This window comes from Labrus bergylta, chromosome 23 (genome assembly GCF_963930695.1).
Source record: "Labrus bergylta chromosome 23, fLabBer1.1, whole genome shotgun sequence".
Classification (NCBI taxonomy): domain Eukaryota; kingdom Metazoa; phylum Chordata; class Actinopteri; order Labriformes; family Labridae; genus Labrus; species Labrus bergylta.
Genome location: NC_089217.1, coordinates 8,771,407 through 8,789,247, shown reverse-complemented (window position 1 = coordinate 8,789,247; position 17,841 = coordinate 8,771,407). Strand labels below are relative to the sequence as shown.

General features: G+C 40.4%; 1 protein-coding gene across 1 annotated transcript in view; it reads left to right on the top strand.

The window, feature by feature from the left end:
• Positions 1–17,831, top strand: part of LOC109998509 (protein O-mannosyl-transferase TMTC2-like) — a 52,838-nt gene extending 35,007 nt beyond the window's left edge. Inside the window, exons 6-12 of the mRNA XM_020653391.3 lie at positions 517–701; positions 887–965; positions 2,763–2,884; positions 6,062–6,143; positions 9,214–9,328; positions 11,629–11,692; positions 15,743–17,831. Coding sequence (XP_020509047.2) covers positions 517–701; positions 887–965; positions 2,763–2,884; positions 6,062–6,143; positions 9,214–9,328; positions 11,629–11,692; positions 15,743–15,940 — 845 coding nt within the window. The 3' untranslated portion in view covers positions 15,941–17,831. The remainder of the gene's footprint in view (positions 1–516; positions 702–886; positions 966–2,762; positions 2,885–6,061; positions 6,144–9,213; positions 9,329–11,628; positions 11,693–15,742) is intronic.
• Positions 17,832–17,841: the final 10 nt, after the last annotated feature.

The window sequence follows — 17,841 nt, the reverse complement described above, 5'->3', positions numbered from 1 at the left end:
GATGTTCTCACACGATACTCAAATTTTGGCGTCAGCCTTTGTTTGGTTGAATGAGATCGGAGCCAAAGTAAAGGTCTGTTATTGGATCACATCGTCGTCTTAATGCTGCATCAGATGTTCTCCTGCAACGTGGTCGTTTTCAGGACCATTTTCAGGCTATTACAGATTGACAGTATAATGATGAGATTCAATCTCACACTCGAGTGCTTGCATGTAAGATGAGGGTCCTTTTTTTTTTTACAGTACCAAGGACAATCTATGAAAGGGGACAGACTGCTTTTTTTTAGCTTGATAAGTTTAATTCTCCCTTCTCCTTATCTCTTTAAAGCTTAATTTATGTCTATTTCTTAAGCACTTTTAAATGCTAATTTATCTTTGACCTTTTCCAGTCTCCTTTTTCTATTGTATTTGATAAGCGTCTTCTCTGAGCATCCGTTTTTATTCCTCTCAAATGAACTGTTTTGTTGAATGGCAGGGTCCGTTTGAATAAATGTCCGCTCCTCTTCCTCATTACAGCGGCTTACTTGAACACAGGAATAATCCTGATGAACCAGGGCAGCCTGGACGAGGCCAAGCGCACTTTTCTCACTTGTGCCGACATTCCTGATGAGAATCTGAAGGACCCGCACGCCCACAAGAGCTCCGTCACCAGCTGCCTGTACAACCTGGGGAAACTGCTCCACGAGCAGGGACAGCAGGAGGTTAGATAATCTCAACCTATTATCCTCAATGTTGGGTAAAATCCCTCCACAATTTAGAACTGTGTGGTTACTAATGCTTGTTGTGCACAAAAGTAACGAGTCCCTCATCGATTACAGGGTCTGCTTTGTGCTGAAGCAGCAGAAAAAATTGACTCGCTAAATCACTTCTGTTCCCTCTGCTACAGGAGGCACTGTCTATTTATAAGGAAGCGGTGCAGAAAATGCCCAAACAGTTTGCACCACACAGCCTTTTCAACATGATGGGTAAGTAACGTTGAGAGCCCATACATCTGAATCTTTTGTAGTGCAGGCACTGAAACTGTGGGACTGAATATTCAACTATTTGGCAGCGCCTGTGTTTAAATGTAATTTGTGTTCTGTTGAGGTTAAATAACCATTCAATGCATGTCCTTTAATTTGCAGAAAGTTTGAAATGTCACAATATTGTAATGATGTTAAAGAATGTAGTCCTGGGACTAGTTTGGCTCGATCAACGGGTGTGTTTTTCTTTCTATCTGACTTTTGAATTGAATTTAACAAATTGTCATTCTCTCGCTGCCAAAAGCAACCTTCTGCAGTCCTGAAACCACCTGTTCCTTTCCAACACTGCAGCTCATACATTTGTGCACAGACTCTGAGAAGGATTGCAGCTAATCCGTGTAATAAATCACATCCCTCTCTTTGTTATTCTAACACTAATTACATTATTGGACTTGCATAGTTAAGATTTGCAGGGCCAAGTCTGCAAAAGTCCTCAGCTGGTTGAATGAAATTGGACTTGTGTTTTGTCAGGTGGAGGGAGGAGGGTGGGGTGGGGGTGGGGGGGCAGTGTTTGTGTCAGTGTGATGGCCAGGGGATTCTGATGTCATTTTCTTTACCCCAGGAGCCGACAGCAGGTCCTCAGATCAAACAAAGTCTCACACAGTTTTCAACAAAACATTTTTTCTTTTGAAGAAAACTTTCAATTCAAAGTGTGCAGTGCAGTTTGAGGAACGTTAACCCTTTATGTGAATGAGAGGCGGCGTTCCAGGAAATAGTTTTCCACCAAGGACAAAAAAAACAAGCAAAAATGAAAGCAATTTTTCATAAAGCACATTTAATTAAATCGTTATCTATTTACCTGAGAAAAAAAATCAAATGTGCTCAAGGTGACAGGTAGCCTGGGATAATCGACAAATATTGCGAAAACAGTTTGTTTGTAGGCTGTGGCAGCCTCAGTCTCCCTCCTCTGCTACCATCTGCTACTTTAAACCAGGAGGGCTGTTGGCTAAGCTCCACTGACAAAACGTTATTACATAAATGATTTTGGATTTGGAAGAAAAAAAACTTGAAGTAAACTTAAAGTGAAAAAACTTCAGCCCTGTCAGTATCTTGCGTGCCAATAATTAAATAAAATATAATACAGGGTTAAAAAGGTCACACATTGGGCAAAATAAACTTGTTTAATGATGTTCAAAAACTAATATGTGTCCCTAGTCTGTCTACAAACCCCCTTAATTATGAGGAAAAGTCCATCCTCTCCGTCTTTTGCCTGCTCCACTTTTCAGACAATGTTTGCTTAAACAGGCTGTTTTGAGTTTTTTTCCCTTCATGACATCACAAAGGGCAGTAACCCCTCCCCCAAGTGGGTGACACTCCCACGGCTAGTCTGAGCCTGCCTTCTCACTGTTAACAATATGGCATGGTGCAAGAAAGCCCAAGAGACATCTCCTTCCAGCGTGAGGCGAGGTCAGACACAGCTCATTCACATTTAAAGGTACAGACACAGAAACAGCCTGTTCTGAGCAGGGCTGAAATAGAGGGGTTTATAGGTATGATCAAATACAGGATCAGAGTGGATTTAGAACAAGAAACTTCACAGAGATGTTTTGGGGAGCTCTGAGATTTATTTAAAGTTGTTGAAAAGGAGGATGATATGTGACCTTTAATTTATTTTTTTTACTGTGTCTGTGTTCCCTTTGTTTCCCTGTTTTTTGGTCAACCACAGACCCTTAGAAAATGTTTTTGAAATACTGAAATAATACCCTATAAAAACAAACCTGGACTCGTGATCTGTTTCAGGAGAGGCTTACATGAGGCTGAACAGGCTGGAGGAGGCCGCTCACTGGTACAGAGAGTCCCTCAGGGCCAAACCCGACCACATCCCTGCACACCTTACCTACGGAAAACTCCTGTCCATCATCGTAAGTACTGCCACCGAGAGAGAGGGAGAGCGAAGAAAGCAAACACATTATCTCAGTGGCGATTGAAGTGGTTAACTAGCAGGCAGAGTGTAATTAAAGGGGACCTGAAGTGGCGGAGTGCAGAGATGAATAATGCATGTGGAGTGACTTACGGGACATCAGAGCGAGACGAACTCATCCTATTGATTCCTCTGCAGAGCCGGAAGAGCTGTGATAATCGTTATGAGGTGCGCGGGTCGGCCTCTGAAGGGTGCATGCCAAACAAACTCGTTTTCCCCTGATCAGCAGTCAAGAAGACGAACATTTGAAACATTCACCGTTATAGATTTGACCTCTAGAAGTGGTCGTTTGGATGAAAAGAGAGGACATCTGAGCGGGAATGTTTCCAAAAGTTGCTTTGTTACGACTTTGGATCGACCCTGATCTATACAGTAGCTTTGAAAAATATGCCTAGTGTCTGAAGGTTGCAGGCATGGGGAGTCTGTGGAGCGTGGATGAGGTTTTTTCCCTCTGCGATGGGATGAGTTCCAGATTATCGTTAAATTGTCCGTCCCTCGCTGTGTTAGAAGAAGTCAAGGGCACACTAGTTTGCCCCACTTTTTATGTTTTTCCTGGAAGAAAAAAAAAAACAGACACACATCCTGTCCTCCTTTTTTTCTATAAGGACAAAAAAATGTGACAACAGATGTGTTCACAGCTGAGTCCAGTTCAGATTCAGGGGTGGAACGCTGCGCTCTTTTTCACCCTCTTTTCAAGATCTTTGACCGCCCCTCCCTTCCACGGCCTCGGGGAGTGAAGACAACCCGCGGAGCCTTACGATCTTGCAGCTGCTTCCCTTAACAGTGCCGATCATTTCCTTTCTTTTGTTAAAAAAGATTTGACGATAAACGTAGATTAAAACGTTCAAGCAAAAGTTCAGTTAAGAGTTGCACAGTGTGGCGGGACATCTGCTGAGCCCCCTCAGGCTCCAGATCCTCACAGAGAGCCCCCCCCCCCCCACCCCCTTTTTTTTTTAGTACTACAGGGCTTTAGGAAGAGGAGATTGGATGGACCCTGGACAATAGGCCAGTGGACAGGCTTATAATGCAATTACTCTCCTTCCTTATTGAATCACTCCATCAGCTTCATTTTTGGAAGTCCTAACCAAGTCAATCGACAATGCAGACGCAGGGAGGAAAGGTCAAACGCATGTCTTGTACTTTGGTTCACCCCAACATAAGCAGTTTTCTTTCTCTGTTAGAACTCAAGCAAAACCCAATCCTCTTCCTAGAGACCTCTGCTGTTGGTCAGAGGTCTCTAACTGGAGTCAGAGGGTTGGGATGAGGTCTCTAACTGGAGTCAGAGGGTTGGGATGAGGTCTCTAACTGGAGTCAGAGGGGTGGTGTGTGTGTGAGGCGAAGTTGTGACCACTAAGCTTATACATGAGTTTGAACTCAGCCATGCATTTAGCAGAATGTTCTCTCCTTAAGTTGTCAAGTACTGCAGCTCGGCAGTGGCCCTGGGAGTCAAAAATTTGATGCAATAGATATATCATTAGTGTCACTTCTTGAAGCTGTCCTTTGTTATTTGTAACTTGACATCAAAACTCTGTGCATCCCAAACTGAGGCTAGATTTGGGACCTAAATGCTTTTATTTTGAAGCTTATTGGCTGTTAGCACGCTCCTGCATTTGTTGGGCTGGGATTTAGAGCCTGCTGCATTTAGCACTGATGCTAACCACTGTCTGTTATTGTGGAAGACCAACAAATGACGCTCAAACGGAGAATAATATATTGTAGAAGTGTGTAAGATCCAAATGTAGAGGGACATAGGCTGCAATAAGTAGGATGTGAAAAATAGATTTTTAAAAAATGGTCTTTTCACAAAGACCGGAGGCCTTCCATTAATCTGCTGAATGATGACGTTCATTAGCCTGACTGGACTGAACCGCTCTGATGGATGACTGGAGAAAAGGTTTGATTGAATGTAAAGAGAAAAGGAGCCAACGAAAATGTGAAATAAGCCATATAGGCCTCATATTTGATCATTCATTTGGAGCGATTGCGGGCATGGGAAAAAAAAGCTAATGACGCAAAACTAATATGCCCAGTCGTCTCGTTTCTTGTCTAACGGCAATATGGAAGCAATCATTGCTGAAGCATGAGGCAAAAAGAGGTGCAGAAGTCGAGGCGTCGTGCACACAGAAGCAATATCTTTCCCAGTTCGGTTTCAGATGCACACAAACACACACACACATCTTTTAGAGGTTTTTCTTTAAAGGTGGGGCACTGTGTTCTTTATGAACGTCCGTTTCCTGCTGGAATTTAACAGCAGGGTGACAGCAGCTCAACGGGTGCATGTGAGAGCACGGGAAGAAGTAGAAGCAGAGTGAATACAAGAAATGTTTGTAGTCCTGTGTGTTCAAACCCGTCTTTAGGGCGCCTGATAGCCTAGCTCCCCATGTACAGAGGCTATAGTCCTCAGCACAGTGGCCATGGGTTCGAAATCCGACCTCGGCCCTTTGCTGCATGTCGTCCCCCACTCTCTCCTCCCGGCATTTCCAAGCGCTCCTCAGCTGTCCTATCTTATAAAGGCTGAAAAGCTTAAATAATTGTGTTTGTGAACACGTGCGTGGGGAGGATGAGCAAGAAAGTATCAATTTTGTACGTTCTAGTTGCACAAAATGTGGTTCAGCTCAAATTTTAGTTTTTTTAAACCACTTAGCTTCCATCTCGTTCATAAATGTGTATTTTTTTTTCTTTTCTGCAGACTGAATGTTCTTTGTTTTTTATAATAACACATAATTGTAGTGTGCTTTTTGTTCAAATTATTTCACAGTATGTTTTTGGTTAATATGGTTTAATTCTAGTTTGTAGATGATAATAGACACTAAATGTTTTGGATGATAAGGGAGGTAACTGTTCTATTATGCTATTTAAACACCCAATCATTGGAGAGGAAGTGCTTATTTTTGCCACTGACAGCCTTTGATCCCCACCGGTTTTTTTTTTTAAGGCAGGGTTGCAGATTGAGACTTACTTATTGTTCTTACTCTTTAACAAAAAGTTCAATAACATTAGGGATATATTCCTAAATGTAAGGTGTCCCCACCGAAAAAGTGTGAATATCCAATGTATCAAAATATAAAAGATGACTGAAAAACAGTAATAAATTCTTTCCTTTCTTTATTTCTTTCAGGGGCAGAAGACGGAAGCAGAGAAGTTTTATCTGAGAGCAATTCAGCTAGACCCGACAAAAGGAAACTGCTACATGCACTACGGTAAGAAGACATATAAAAGTTTAATATGATAAAAAATAATTACGATTTTGCCCTCTTTATGATTAACTAAGCTTTGAAAATAACATTTAAAGTCCAAACCTTTGCTCTAGTTTTTTACTCTGATGATCTGGGATATTAAGACTTTTATTTTGAAGAGCCAAACTATAAAGCGTAACAGTCACACGCAGAGCTGTTGAATAATTTGGGGCGGCAGTAGCTCAACTTGTGTTGGGAACTAGAGGGTCGCCGGCTCAAGTCCCGGCGAGGACCACAGTATGGAAGTTGGTCTGGTGCCAGGTCACTTGCTGAGTACTGCCGAGGTGCCCTTGAGCGAGGCATCGAACCCCCAACAGCTGTTGCCTGCTCACTCTGACATCTCTCTATTAGTGCATGTCCACAGGTCCTGTTTCTGCAGAGTGTAAAACCAGAATTTCGCCGTGGGGATTAATAAAGTATGGAACAAAATAAAATCCAGGGTCGTATCAAAAATAGGAAGTAAAAAGTACCACATACTGTTTTCTGAAAAATAACTCCAGGTGTTTAAGTAATCCCTGCATCACATGTCCTACTTTGTGTGGATGCAGCAGAGTGTTGTTTGAGGTTTTTGTAGATGATGCAAACACACGTACAAACAGGCCTGTTTGCTGTGTTTATCTGAGTGAAGTGGCAGGATCAGAGAACACTGTTTGCTATTGGTTACGGAGAGTGATGAAACACGATTCTGTGTTCTGCCTGCGCTGCTGCTAATGCCGTATTTCACATCGGGTTCTGAGGAACAGGCTCCCTGCTGTTCCATGTTGCTATCTTTAGGATATGAAGTCTGCACTGTCTTCCTGAGAGCCTGGTCCCTTTCTCCTCTCCCTTATCTCCATCCCTTCCTCCTGGTGCTTTCTCTGTGCTCCATATCTCCGGCTTTAGGTCTCATCTGGTCCCTTTGAGAGGGGCTGCGTTGATGTTTTTGGACCGAGCTGTTTCCCCCTTACACTCTTCACTCTCTCTTCGCATATCTGGCTATTTTCTTTTCCTCAATGTTATCTTGTAGCTCCTTGCTAAAGGTGATGTTTATTTAGGCTAGCTCCCTCTTTTTAATCACAAATCCGGCTGCTTAGTGATCATGCTGCTTTCACTGGATGAGCTCCAGGTGTAAGTGTGCAACGCGTGATGATATCGGGCCACTTTACAACACAACGGATGCACACACAAAGACACACATAAGAGGGATACGAGGAAGTGAGGACACAGACAGTGAGCTCCCCCCTTTTCCTGCTATTGTGTCCACAGGCTGTTACGGTTTGTATCCAGACCCAAAAGCAGACACGGCAGTAAAGTTGAAGGGTTTGAGGTTTTACTGCAGGGTTAGGGAAAGGTGGATGGCTGACTGGTAATGACGGCGTGGAGAAGACTGAAGGAGTAGCTGGTTCTGTAGGCAGGCAGGTGAGTGGTTGAGTTGTCTGAGAGGAGAGCAGACTGGAGGAGATGACACCGGTGAGAATCTGGACAACAGGAGACAATCCTAAATCAGTTAGGATTCACTAGTAAAATGCTAGAAACAAACTCTAACAAAGGTTAGGCGCAGCCGATAGTATCTACCACTTCAGTAGACTCCATAATCTGGCTATGAGTGGAGTTGAGCCCAGGGTTTTAGCTTGAGGCAGATGAGCTGCAGGTGTGAGTAGTCACCCGGTGTTGATTGCAGCCACACCCTGCAGAGACACACAGACAGACAGACAGACAGACAGAGGGGGGAGGGGACACAAAGGATACACAGAAACAGGATCACAGCCAGAGCCGTAACACAGGCAGTGATTTGAAGCAAACTGTCCCTCATGTTATCTGGTTCGTTATTGTCTGAAAGTTATGCTTAAAGTACAATAAATACCAACAGAAGCCTCTCCACATTCCCCTCCTCTTCCTTCATGTATTTACATCTGTAGCCCCGGCTGTTAATCTATAGCCGCAGAGCCGACACTTGTGGGTGCTGCACCAGGTGGCCAGACTCCCACAGGAAAACCTACAAAATGCCTCCTCTGTGTTCTCAAACGTTGCAGAGAAAAAAAACAACGATCCTTTCTCTATTTTCTGTCTTGTTTTTTTTTTTTTTTTTTGTTGCTGTCTCTGCTCCCTTGTTGGATTCCCCACGGAGCTTTTCTCTTTAACTGCCTCCATCCACCTTCTGTTATTTCCACACCGGTCTCCTGTGTGCCTTAGCATGTTGCTAGTAATACTACAAATAATTTTATGGATGAAAGCTTACAAACCAAACAGGACAAAACCCTCAAATTGAGAGCAAACGACAAAAGACAGCGTGCTAAAGCCATGCTAGCTACAGCCATGCTAGCATCGCTGTAAGTCTGTTGTGGAAAGACATCATGCTCACAATGACATAGCATGTGTATACTCTAATCATCTTACTGTAGTTTTTAGCATGCTAACATTTGCTAACACAGAGAGGACTCATTTGTACAAGAACAAAACAGTCAAATTGCAAGCACACAGTCATGTTGTCCAAAGCTATCGTGCTAACCTGTGTATGCGGATTTGAATATGAATGCTGTCTACCAAAACAGCATGCAAGCATTTTCTGATCTTCATGGAAGTATAAAAGGATTGTAATGAAGCTTGTTGGTAACAGTTGCTTGATAGTCCATATTTCAGTCAATCAATAAGTTCAACCTCATAGCTGCCCAACAATCAAAACATGAGCTGTGGATCTTGTTCAGTGAAATCTCTGATACAGGAAGCATAAGGGGGTGATCTAATGCAATGGTTTATGTCCTCTTGGATATTTTTAATAATCCATAATCCACATCCAATCATTATCCACCTTAGAGCTGTTCAAATTTTATACGAAACCAAAACTCTTTCTGAGGCTAGAGGAAACAATCAGGAACCCCACAAAGACGATATGATTCACCTTCTTGGGACCATGAAAACCTGCACATAATTTCATCATAATCCATCCAGTAGAAGTTGATATATTTTAACATGTACCAAAGATGGTGCAAGACCAAGAAATATATCTAGGGCTTTGTTTCCCTTTAGAAATAAGTCTACTTTCCTCTGTTTCCAGGTCAGTTCCTGCTGGAGCAGTCTCGTCTGGGCGAGGCCGCAGAGATGGCAGAGCGAGCGGCCGAGCTGGACCGCTCAGAGTTCGATGTGGTCTTCAGCGCGGCTCACATGCTCAGGTTGGCTAAACTGCTGACATAAAACAACAAAAACTGCGTCAATGTGGACGTTTCCCTACTTGACAAAGCACACAGTACAGAAAATGAATAGAACGTGTATGTTAAGAAATGGTGTGGTTTTTGATAATCCTGTATTTACAGGGTGTGCTGCTGTGCTTCTTTGCAGAATGTGGGTTTATTTAGTACTGCTGCCATGTTATAAGTGCCTTTAAAATGTAAATCATACCAATGTTGTAGAATAGTAAATGTCCTCCTGAAAGAAATAACTGTCGTGAAAGCTATTATATATTTCATATAAACAGCAGAACAGTTTCAGTTTATCACGTCGTTTCTTCGGTCCAGAATCATTTAGGGAGAATTTTCCCCTTAATGTTTGGCAGTCGCTGCACAAACAGCGTATTTAAAAAGGAAGCCAAATGTCCTCCACTCTCAGCAACTTCAAGAAATATTGGAGCGATGTGCCTTCATTCCTTTTTGCTCTACATTTCTGGAAAAGTCATTAGCTGCTCCCAAGCATGCATCTCAATGCCACACCACAGAGGGTTTGTAAAAAAAAAAAAAAAAAAGTTGAAAGTCTCTGGGTTTGGCTGGAGTTTCTGGTTTTGGAAATCTGAATGACAGATTTTCTACTCGGTTATTTTCATCTGAGACCTCGTGTGACGTGAAACCTAGGTGATTGGGATTTAAGGTTTGATTAGTATGATTTAAAGCGTAAGCTGATCTACTTATAATAAAGGTGATAGGCAAATCTTGACTTTTTCTTATTTACAGATATTGACTCAGATTATCATAATGACTCCACAATAATCCTGATGGAAGGGTTTCCTTTTAATCCATTGCTGCAAACCTTTCTCATGATTCAGATCAAGTTTAGAGCATAAGGCGTGTGATTTCTCCAGGAAAAGTAAGGATTCAATCTGTAAAAGTTTCAGATTTACGACAAATATTTACTTACACTTCTGGATTTCCTTAAAGCCCGACTTCCTGAATCTTTTATCATCACTTTCTTTATTTACTTTTCAACACTGTCGAAGCTAACTAAGAAGGGCTGCTTGTAATCTTTAGGCACATTTGACTTCAGTTGCAGTCTTATAAACATGATCTACCGGGTCAGGGAAGAGGTTTCCTTCACTTTATTAGCTTTGGCACGGAAAGTCCAGTTTCCGTATTCATTGAGTGGAATAGTAAATAAGAAGAAGATAAAGTCATGCAGCCTCATCAAATTTTGTCTTGTTTTTTCAATCAACAAAAAGTCATGTGAGAAATCATCCGCTGGCATTTACCTGTTACATATGGACTTGATATTTTATTCAGTAGACTGTGAAGAATAATAATAAGTACATTTATGCATTATTTCAGTGGGAACATCTTTGACTGCAGGAACAGAGTAACTCATTCTGTCATGAAAGATGTTATTTAATTCAAAGATTATTCTAAATTGCCCAAAAGGATATGAAAATGTAATTCTGAAAAATGTTGAAATGACAACATTTTACCTAGATAAAGTTGACTGAAGATTTAAGTGGACATTGATGATCAGACCAACAGAGGGAGACAAATAGGAACAGAGCTACATGCAATGCTATTTGCAAAACATACCTGGGACCTGGACGGACTTGGGGGGGGTCCCTGGAGAAATTAGAAAAGGAGGGGGCGGGGGGGAGACAGCTCTCTCCAATGTTTTGAATTTGGACTGCAGTACCTATTTTAAACGCTAGGTGTCCCAGTTACATATTGCTCCTTTAAGGCTATTGTGAAGTCTTTGCTGTCCTTCCTGTTAAACATGGAAACAAAACTTTCAATCCTTGCTACATTTTGTTTTTATAGACTCTTCAAAGAATACATAAACGTTTAGTTAGAAAATTTATCTGTGACTTGATGTATGTCGTGAGTAAACACAGGTATTAAGAAAGTCAATAATAAAAGAAAAATAAATAATGTAACAATGCCTCACCTTAACATATAGTGTGACACACAATGGTGAGTGAGAAAAGTACCACCAGTGTAAAACCAGAGCGTTGTAATACACAGAGCCAAGAGGCTTTAAATGAATACAAAGTAATATGAGCTTGATTTTTACCTATTAAACCTTAACATCCAATAAAATAAACTATTTCAGTCAGCATTTTACACTTGTTATAAACGGCTAACTTAATTAAAGTGATTCATATATGATTAGCTTTTGAATAAAGAATGAATAGAGTTATAATAGCTCTTTGTATTGGTACGGTCTTATTAATATCCTACAATAATAAACTTTATGTCTCATTTTTCCTCTTCTTCCTCTCTGTTTCCTCCAGGCAGGCCAATCTAAACGAGGCAGCGGAGCGTCAGTATGTGCGTGCAGCCAGCCTCAGACCAGACGTAAGTACCTGGACTGGTGGGCCTGTTAACACTTATCATTTGAAATGCACACACATGCCTGCACAGTAAATTCAATTTACAGCATGCTGCGTAGTACCCATCATTCTGACACTGTGTTATAGTGCTGTTGTTCCTGGCAAACAGCGATGCAGCTGAATATAAAAATGGAAACTTTGTCCTGTTCATGGCTGGGAACTGGAGCCTCGATGTGCTTATGAAAACACAAAAATCCCATCAAGGGAAGACTTCAGTGCTTACATATGATCATCATGGTATGGTTCAACAGATATAAGCTTTGTGGGATATCATGTCTCTGAATGACGGCACACGCAGTGAGGAAGTTGGGAGCTATTTTACCCTGTTTGCGCCTTGTATGAATCAGTCACTTCAAAGGAAAAAGGAGCGTGCTGTAGTCCTGGTGAGGTAACTTGGAGTCATTGGGGCCCCTGTGTTTTTGGACAAGACCTAGAAGGAGCTTCCTGCAGTCATTTGTCATGCTCGGCTGCTAAGTGATTGTCCGCTCAGTGACTTATGCTACCAGTCAGGAGAGAGGGTCAGACTTTCATCCTCATGCCCTTCACTCTAACAGCTGTTATTGCCACGCCTTTAATAGGGTTTTGTCTGATGTATCCCCACGACCCTGAACTCAAGTGCTCCTTCATAAACAGCACTTGTCATGCTCCAACAATTTTCATAAAATCGATATAAAACAAGAGATGATTTAAAACTCTTCAGGAACAAAATGTTGTCATAAGAACAATTGACTCGCTACAACTGAAGAAACAGAAGCAGGAGAACTTTACCAAAAGTGAAGAAATAGAATAGAATAGAATTACTTTATTGATCCCAAACTGGGAAATTGTGGCGTTACAGCGGCAGGTTATCCAAACACACAATATGAGTAAAAAAACTTAAGTTAAAAAATACTTAAAGCACTATAGATTATTTTAGGTATATATTACACAAATTATTATTTTTTAAATGTAGGTAATTCAACCATTTGATGATGATTTATCTGTGACTATCAGTTTATTATTTTAGCTTTTAACTTTTACAACCCATTTGATAAATGTTGTGATATGCTATGCTGCTAGCTACTATCCGTTAAGCTAGCGGCAGGTTAAGGCAGATTTACACCACTTGTCTGTAATTTTAGCTTAATTTAAACAGTTAGCTGAAAAGTTAAAAACATTTCAACCACTTAATTACAATTATCTTTTATCTGTGACTGTTAGGGAATTATTTTGCTGCTGAATACTTTAGCTAACTATTTCATGAGAAATGTTGCTGCCTGCTATTTTGCTTGCTAGTCAATGATCTGGTAAACTAGCAGCAGTTAAGACATATTTAAACTGAACACGTATTCAATAAGTTTGTTTATTTCAAGCAATATTATCGCTATCTGTATATTTGTATTGCTCTACTGTTAAATAAGTTAACTGCTGTAGCCTAACCATTTGTTTAGAACATGCTAGGCTAGCTATTATCTGTTTTTGAGCCGTTCCGTTCAACCCGTTGTTTTTTCTCTTTATCCCAACTATTTATCCACTGCTCTCAATCTTAGCTCACTAAAAGAAAAACTGTAGTGCATCCATTACATAATTATCCTAACCATCTCTCTCCATTTAAGTACTTAGTTAACTATTCAATGATTTATCCATTGCGTTAAGCTAATGTGGTTCTCTGCTGTTTTCTGTCAACACACTCTTAATCACAAGACATAGTGTTAATTTTCTTTAGTTCTGCATTTTTTCTTCTGCTGAGCTAATCAACAGTTTTACCATGTACCTCCTGGAAACTGCAGAACTACCCCTGAGGGAACAAATGCTAACAGGGAATCTCTGCTTTCAACTGAAGCGTCTGCACCTTCTTAGATAAAAACAGTAAAATCATAAAGGAGAGAAATGCTGGCTGTCATTTATAATTTGGAAGCAAGGTGTTTGATTGTCTAAAATTAAGTTACCTCAAAGTTACAGTATTTTCAATTCACAGCCGTCATGTGCTCATTCAAACACACGGTGGGATATTATTTGTGCGTCTTGTCTTTGACATTTTCATTGCACACGTCTGCGATGTGAATGACAATCTCACAAATATCAATAATCCAGAAGCTTTCAGGTCATGAATGATTCAGCGCTAGCTCTGTGTGCTGAGAAAGAAAATGATTTTGTGCCTCTTGAGAAGTATGCAAGAAGGTTTTTTTTGGTTTTGTGTTGCGCAGGTGCTAAAAAACTTTATTTACACAACTCAGTATTGATTTGGATGTATTCTCCGCCGAATGGGCGCTGTGCGTGGAAATCTGTAGTTCTATGAGTTGCTTAGCTACACAATATGCTACAAATGAAATGAGGACGATACAATGAGCTCATGTTGGAGCTGTAATCACAAAGTAAATGATGTTACTGTTTGCAGAGCAGTCAAACAAACTCACATTGTTTAAAAAAGTCAAAATGATCAAAATAGGTTTTCATGCAGCACACGGCATATGACATAATTTTTCCAACAGTGTAACATTTGAAATAAAAAGATGTAATCATAGATTTTGAGTTTCCCATTGAAGGACAATGTAGCAAGAGAATGTTATAAGTTTAACACAAATCCTACACAATTTGAAATTACTCATTAAAAATAACCAATGTATTAGTTAAAACAGACCATTGTATATAGGTATGTGTTTGTATCTGTATTTAAACTTTTGTCAAAACATGATAATGTTTCACTTTGGCTCAGAAAAGCTAAAGATCTGCAGTATGGCAGATATCCTTAAAATATTGTTTAATTTACTTGCTAACGGTGGAGAGTTTACAACTGTTCATCATTGTGAGTGTAACAGTTTCAAACATGATTTTTCCAACCAAGAAAAGGTTGAAAACCAATATAATGAATAGCTTTTAGTTGTTTAGAGAGACAAAGGGAGTCTCATTAATCATGAAGGCAGAATAAGTGTTTGGAGCACTTTTAAATTCATCTTCTTTATACATTCAGTTGTTGCTCTAGGTGACAACAAAAACATACCTACCAGAAAAGGGGCATGGCATCTGCTTACTCTTTAAAACGGCATGGATTGGTTTAATTCAGAATCTTACAGGCTTGAACTTGGTACATAAGATCCCTCCCCCCAAAGCCCTGTCTTTTCACCGCTCAAGAAGAGTGGAATGTAAACAAGTGAAATATAGGCGTTGAAAAGAGACGAACAGTTGTGTTTTGGGAGAGAGGAAAAATCTGTGAAGCAGTTGCCAAGTTGCGAACCATATGTCATCCTGTGAAGACGCAGGTCTGGGAACAAAGCCAGATTTGGGGGATGAGGTGCTATCGACTTTTAGGAGGAGATTTGGGCGTGTTTGTTAGTTATAGCTTGCTGAGAGTCACGTCTATGATCTGGATTTTGTAGATTGAGGGGCCGGATGGTTTCACTTTGCCTCTTCAAAAGATGCTATTTTATTGAAAAGAACTCCAGAAACACATCTCTAAGTGGGTTTTTTTTTTTCATTCATATGTAAAGACTTAACACACGCCCACACACAAGCTGTGGCTACCTATTTGCATACCGTGGCATTATCAAAGGACATGTTTGTCTTCACCAGTGCCTGCTACTTTGATGTGAGATTGCATTAGGGCTCATTTCATTCATATTTGATCCTTTTAGCCTTAAGCAAATTTCACTAAAGCTATTACCTTAATCCACTGTCCATATAAGATCGCTGGCAGCTCCTAAATCTAGCCTATGACTGATATAACTCTCTGCAATGTAGATTCCAATATTCAACAATAAGTTAGTTATTTGAAGATTATTTGAATGCTAACTCTTCTCTTAAGATAAAACAGAATTTATTTATTCTAACAGGAGAATTTAGATGAGTTTATTATGGTTTGGAGAGCTGGTTTAGCTCTTCTGCCTCTTGGTGTATTTCATCCCCACTCTTTTCTTATTTTCTCCCGATTCTATCAAGTAAAGTTTCCTGTAAACACCTCACAACTATAACTCTGACACTATACACCTCACTCTCTCTTTTTCTACTCTTTTCTCTCCCTGTCTTTGCCCATTCCCAGTACCCTGCAGCTCTGATGAACCTCGGCGCTATCCTCCACCTGAACGGGAAACTTCCGGAAGCAGAGGCAAACTACCTGCGTGCTCTCCAGCTCAAACCTGATGATGTCATCACCCAGTCCAACCTGCGCAAGCTGTGGAACATCATGGAGAGGCAGGGACTCCGGATCAGACAGGGGGTACAGAACAACAACCCTTAAGAATGAAAGACATCATGAGAGACTCTTCTATTAGAAAATGACCCAGCGTCCTCAACAGGAAAAAAAAAAAAAAAAGAAGAAGCAGGACTGGATGTGAAAGAGCTGGAAGATTAAAGCTCGCTCCACGAGACCAGAAAGACAAATGCGAAAAACGTTTTGGCTTGTGTTGCTTGTGGAAGATAGTTTGAAGCTTGGCATGTTTGGGGTTCAAGGTTGCGAGAGTTGTGCCACATAAGAAACGGTGACTTGAAAGACTGAGACTAATGCCTGCTGCATTTTGGGGGTTTATGAAGTAAGGCTAGTTGTGAAATGATGCACTGAAATCAATGGAAAATAACTGCAGCGTCCAAAAGAACAAAAAATCTTAAAGGAAAAAAAGGCTCCAACAAATCAGATATTTATTAATTTCTCTAAATTAAAACTGAGGTATGTTTTGAAGCACTTAATTTAAATTTGGATGTAGCAAAAGATTTAGAATAATCAGTACTAAAGGATGAATGACGTATTTTCTTTCATGATTTCAGCTGTTTTAAAGGAACTCCGCCAATTCTTACATCAATGTCTGTTGACAGGTTTTTGAGAGGGTACTATGCATATGCATACGTGGAAAAAAAGGTTTGCAGACTTTTAAAGTCTCTCTGGTTGAATCCTATTTTAGCTTGGAGTTCAAAAAATAATGTTTGAAAAAAAATTGTGGATTTTAGAGCAATAAAAACGTTGCTTTGCGAGTCCTAAATTGCCCCTTGAAGCCCCGATTAAACAGGGTTGGTGAAGTGGAAGTTTTCACTTTCAAGGTTAGCAACTAAACCATCCCTACTATTGATGCGCGGAGTGGCCATCTTGGATTTTCAGGTTGTGTTGATGAGGTTCGTCTGCCTTTACACGTTTGAATGTCAACCTCAAAGGCATTCCTGTTGAATTTTCTTTCGACAAAGTTCAGTCAAAACACAGCAGATGTCCTGACAGTGCGAAGCAGCATAGCATTATGGGTACAAAAAAAGGAAAAAGAATGCACTGAATAAAAATAAATATGAAGTCTCTGGTTCTGCAGCATTGGTTTGCACCTTTTTTCAATGATGTAAAAGGATAGCTATGCTAAAATAAGTACACTACTCCTGAAAAAAAAAACTGAAATTCAAACCTTGATTAAGTAGCATCAGGATGTTCTCACCTTCCATCTTTTTCTCTTCACACAAGAAAGGCATCAGATAAAAAGCATGCCAGCCTTTAGACGTCTCCAGGTACTGCCTTTTAATAAAATGCTGTACAGAAAACAGGTTAACGCATATAAATACTGCATTCCCATTCTGTTGTTTAAGTCACTGATGAATGTTTGCACCTGGTGCATTTTGAATACTTGTGACTGTAAAAATGATCACAGATCCTGAGAGAAAAACTCGTCTGCGGTGCCAAAGCTTGAACTGAGTCTTTACGCCTCTCGTGCCAAGCAAGAACTGTTCTCACTTATGTGTTGTGTTCCTTGTGTCAGATGAAGATGTTTCACTTCATGTGGTCAAACTTAATTTATTAATACATGTTATTTTATGTGAAACAGCCCAACACTGTGCTGCCACTGTCACAGTAGCCCATCCTTACTGATGTTTTTTCACATAGACAGGCTCCGGAAGGAAACACGACAGTTACATTTAATGTTCGTTTGTTTTTTTATCCGTATTATTTTCTCTCTGCTCAGGGACATCTGATTTTGATTCCTGTCACATAACGGGACTGTGACACAGAGAGAGCTTCTTAAAATGATGTTACATGTTTTTTTTTTTGACGACTGTGATGTTTGGTTAAATTATAGAAGACATGTAGCTGAAAATGTGCCGTGTTTTTGTAAAGGAAAGTGAACCTTTTTGAGTAATAAAAAACATGACTTTTGCTGTCAGCAGTGTAAT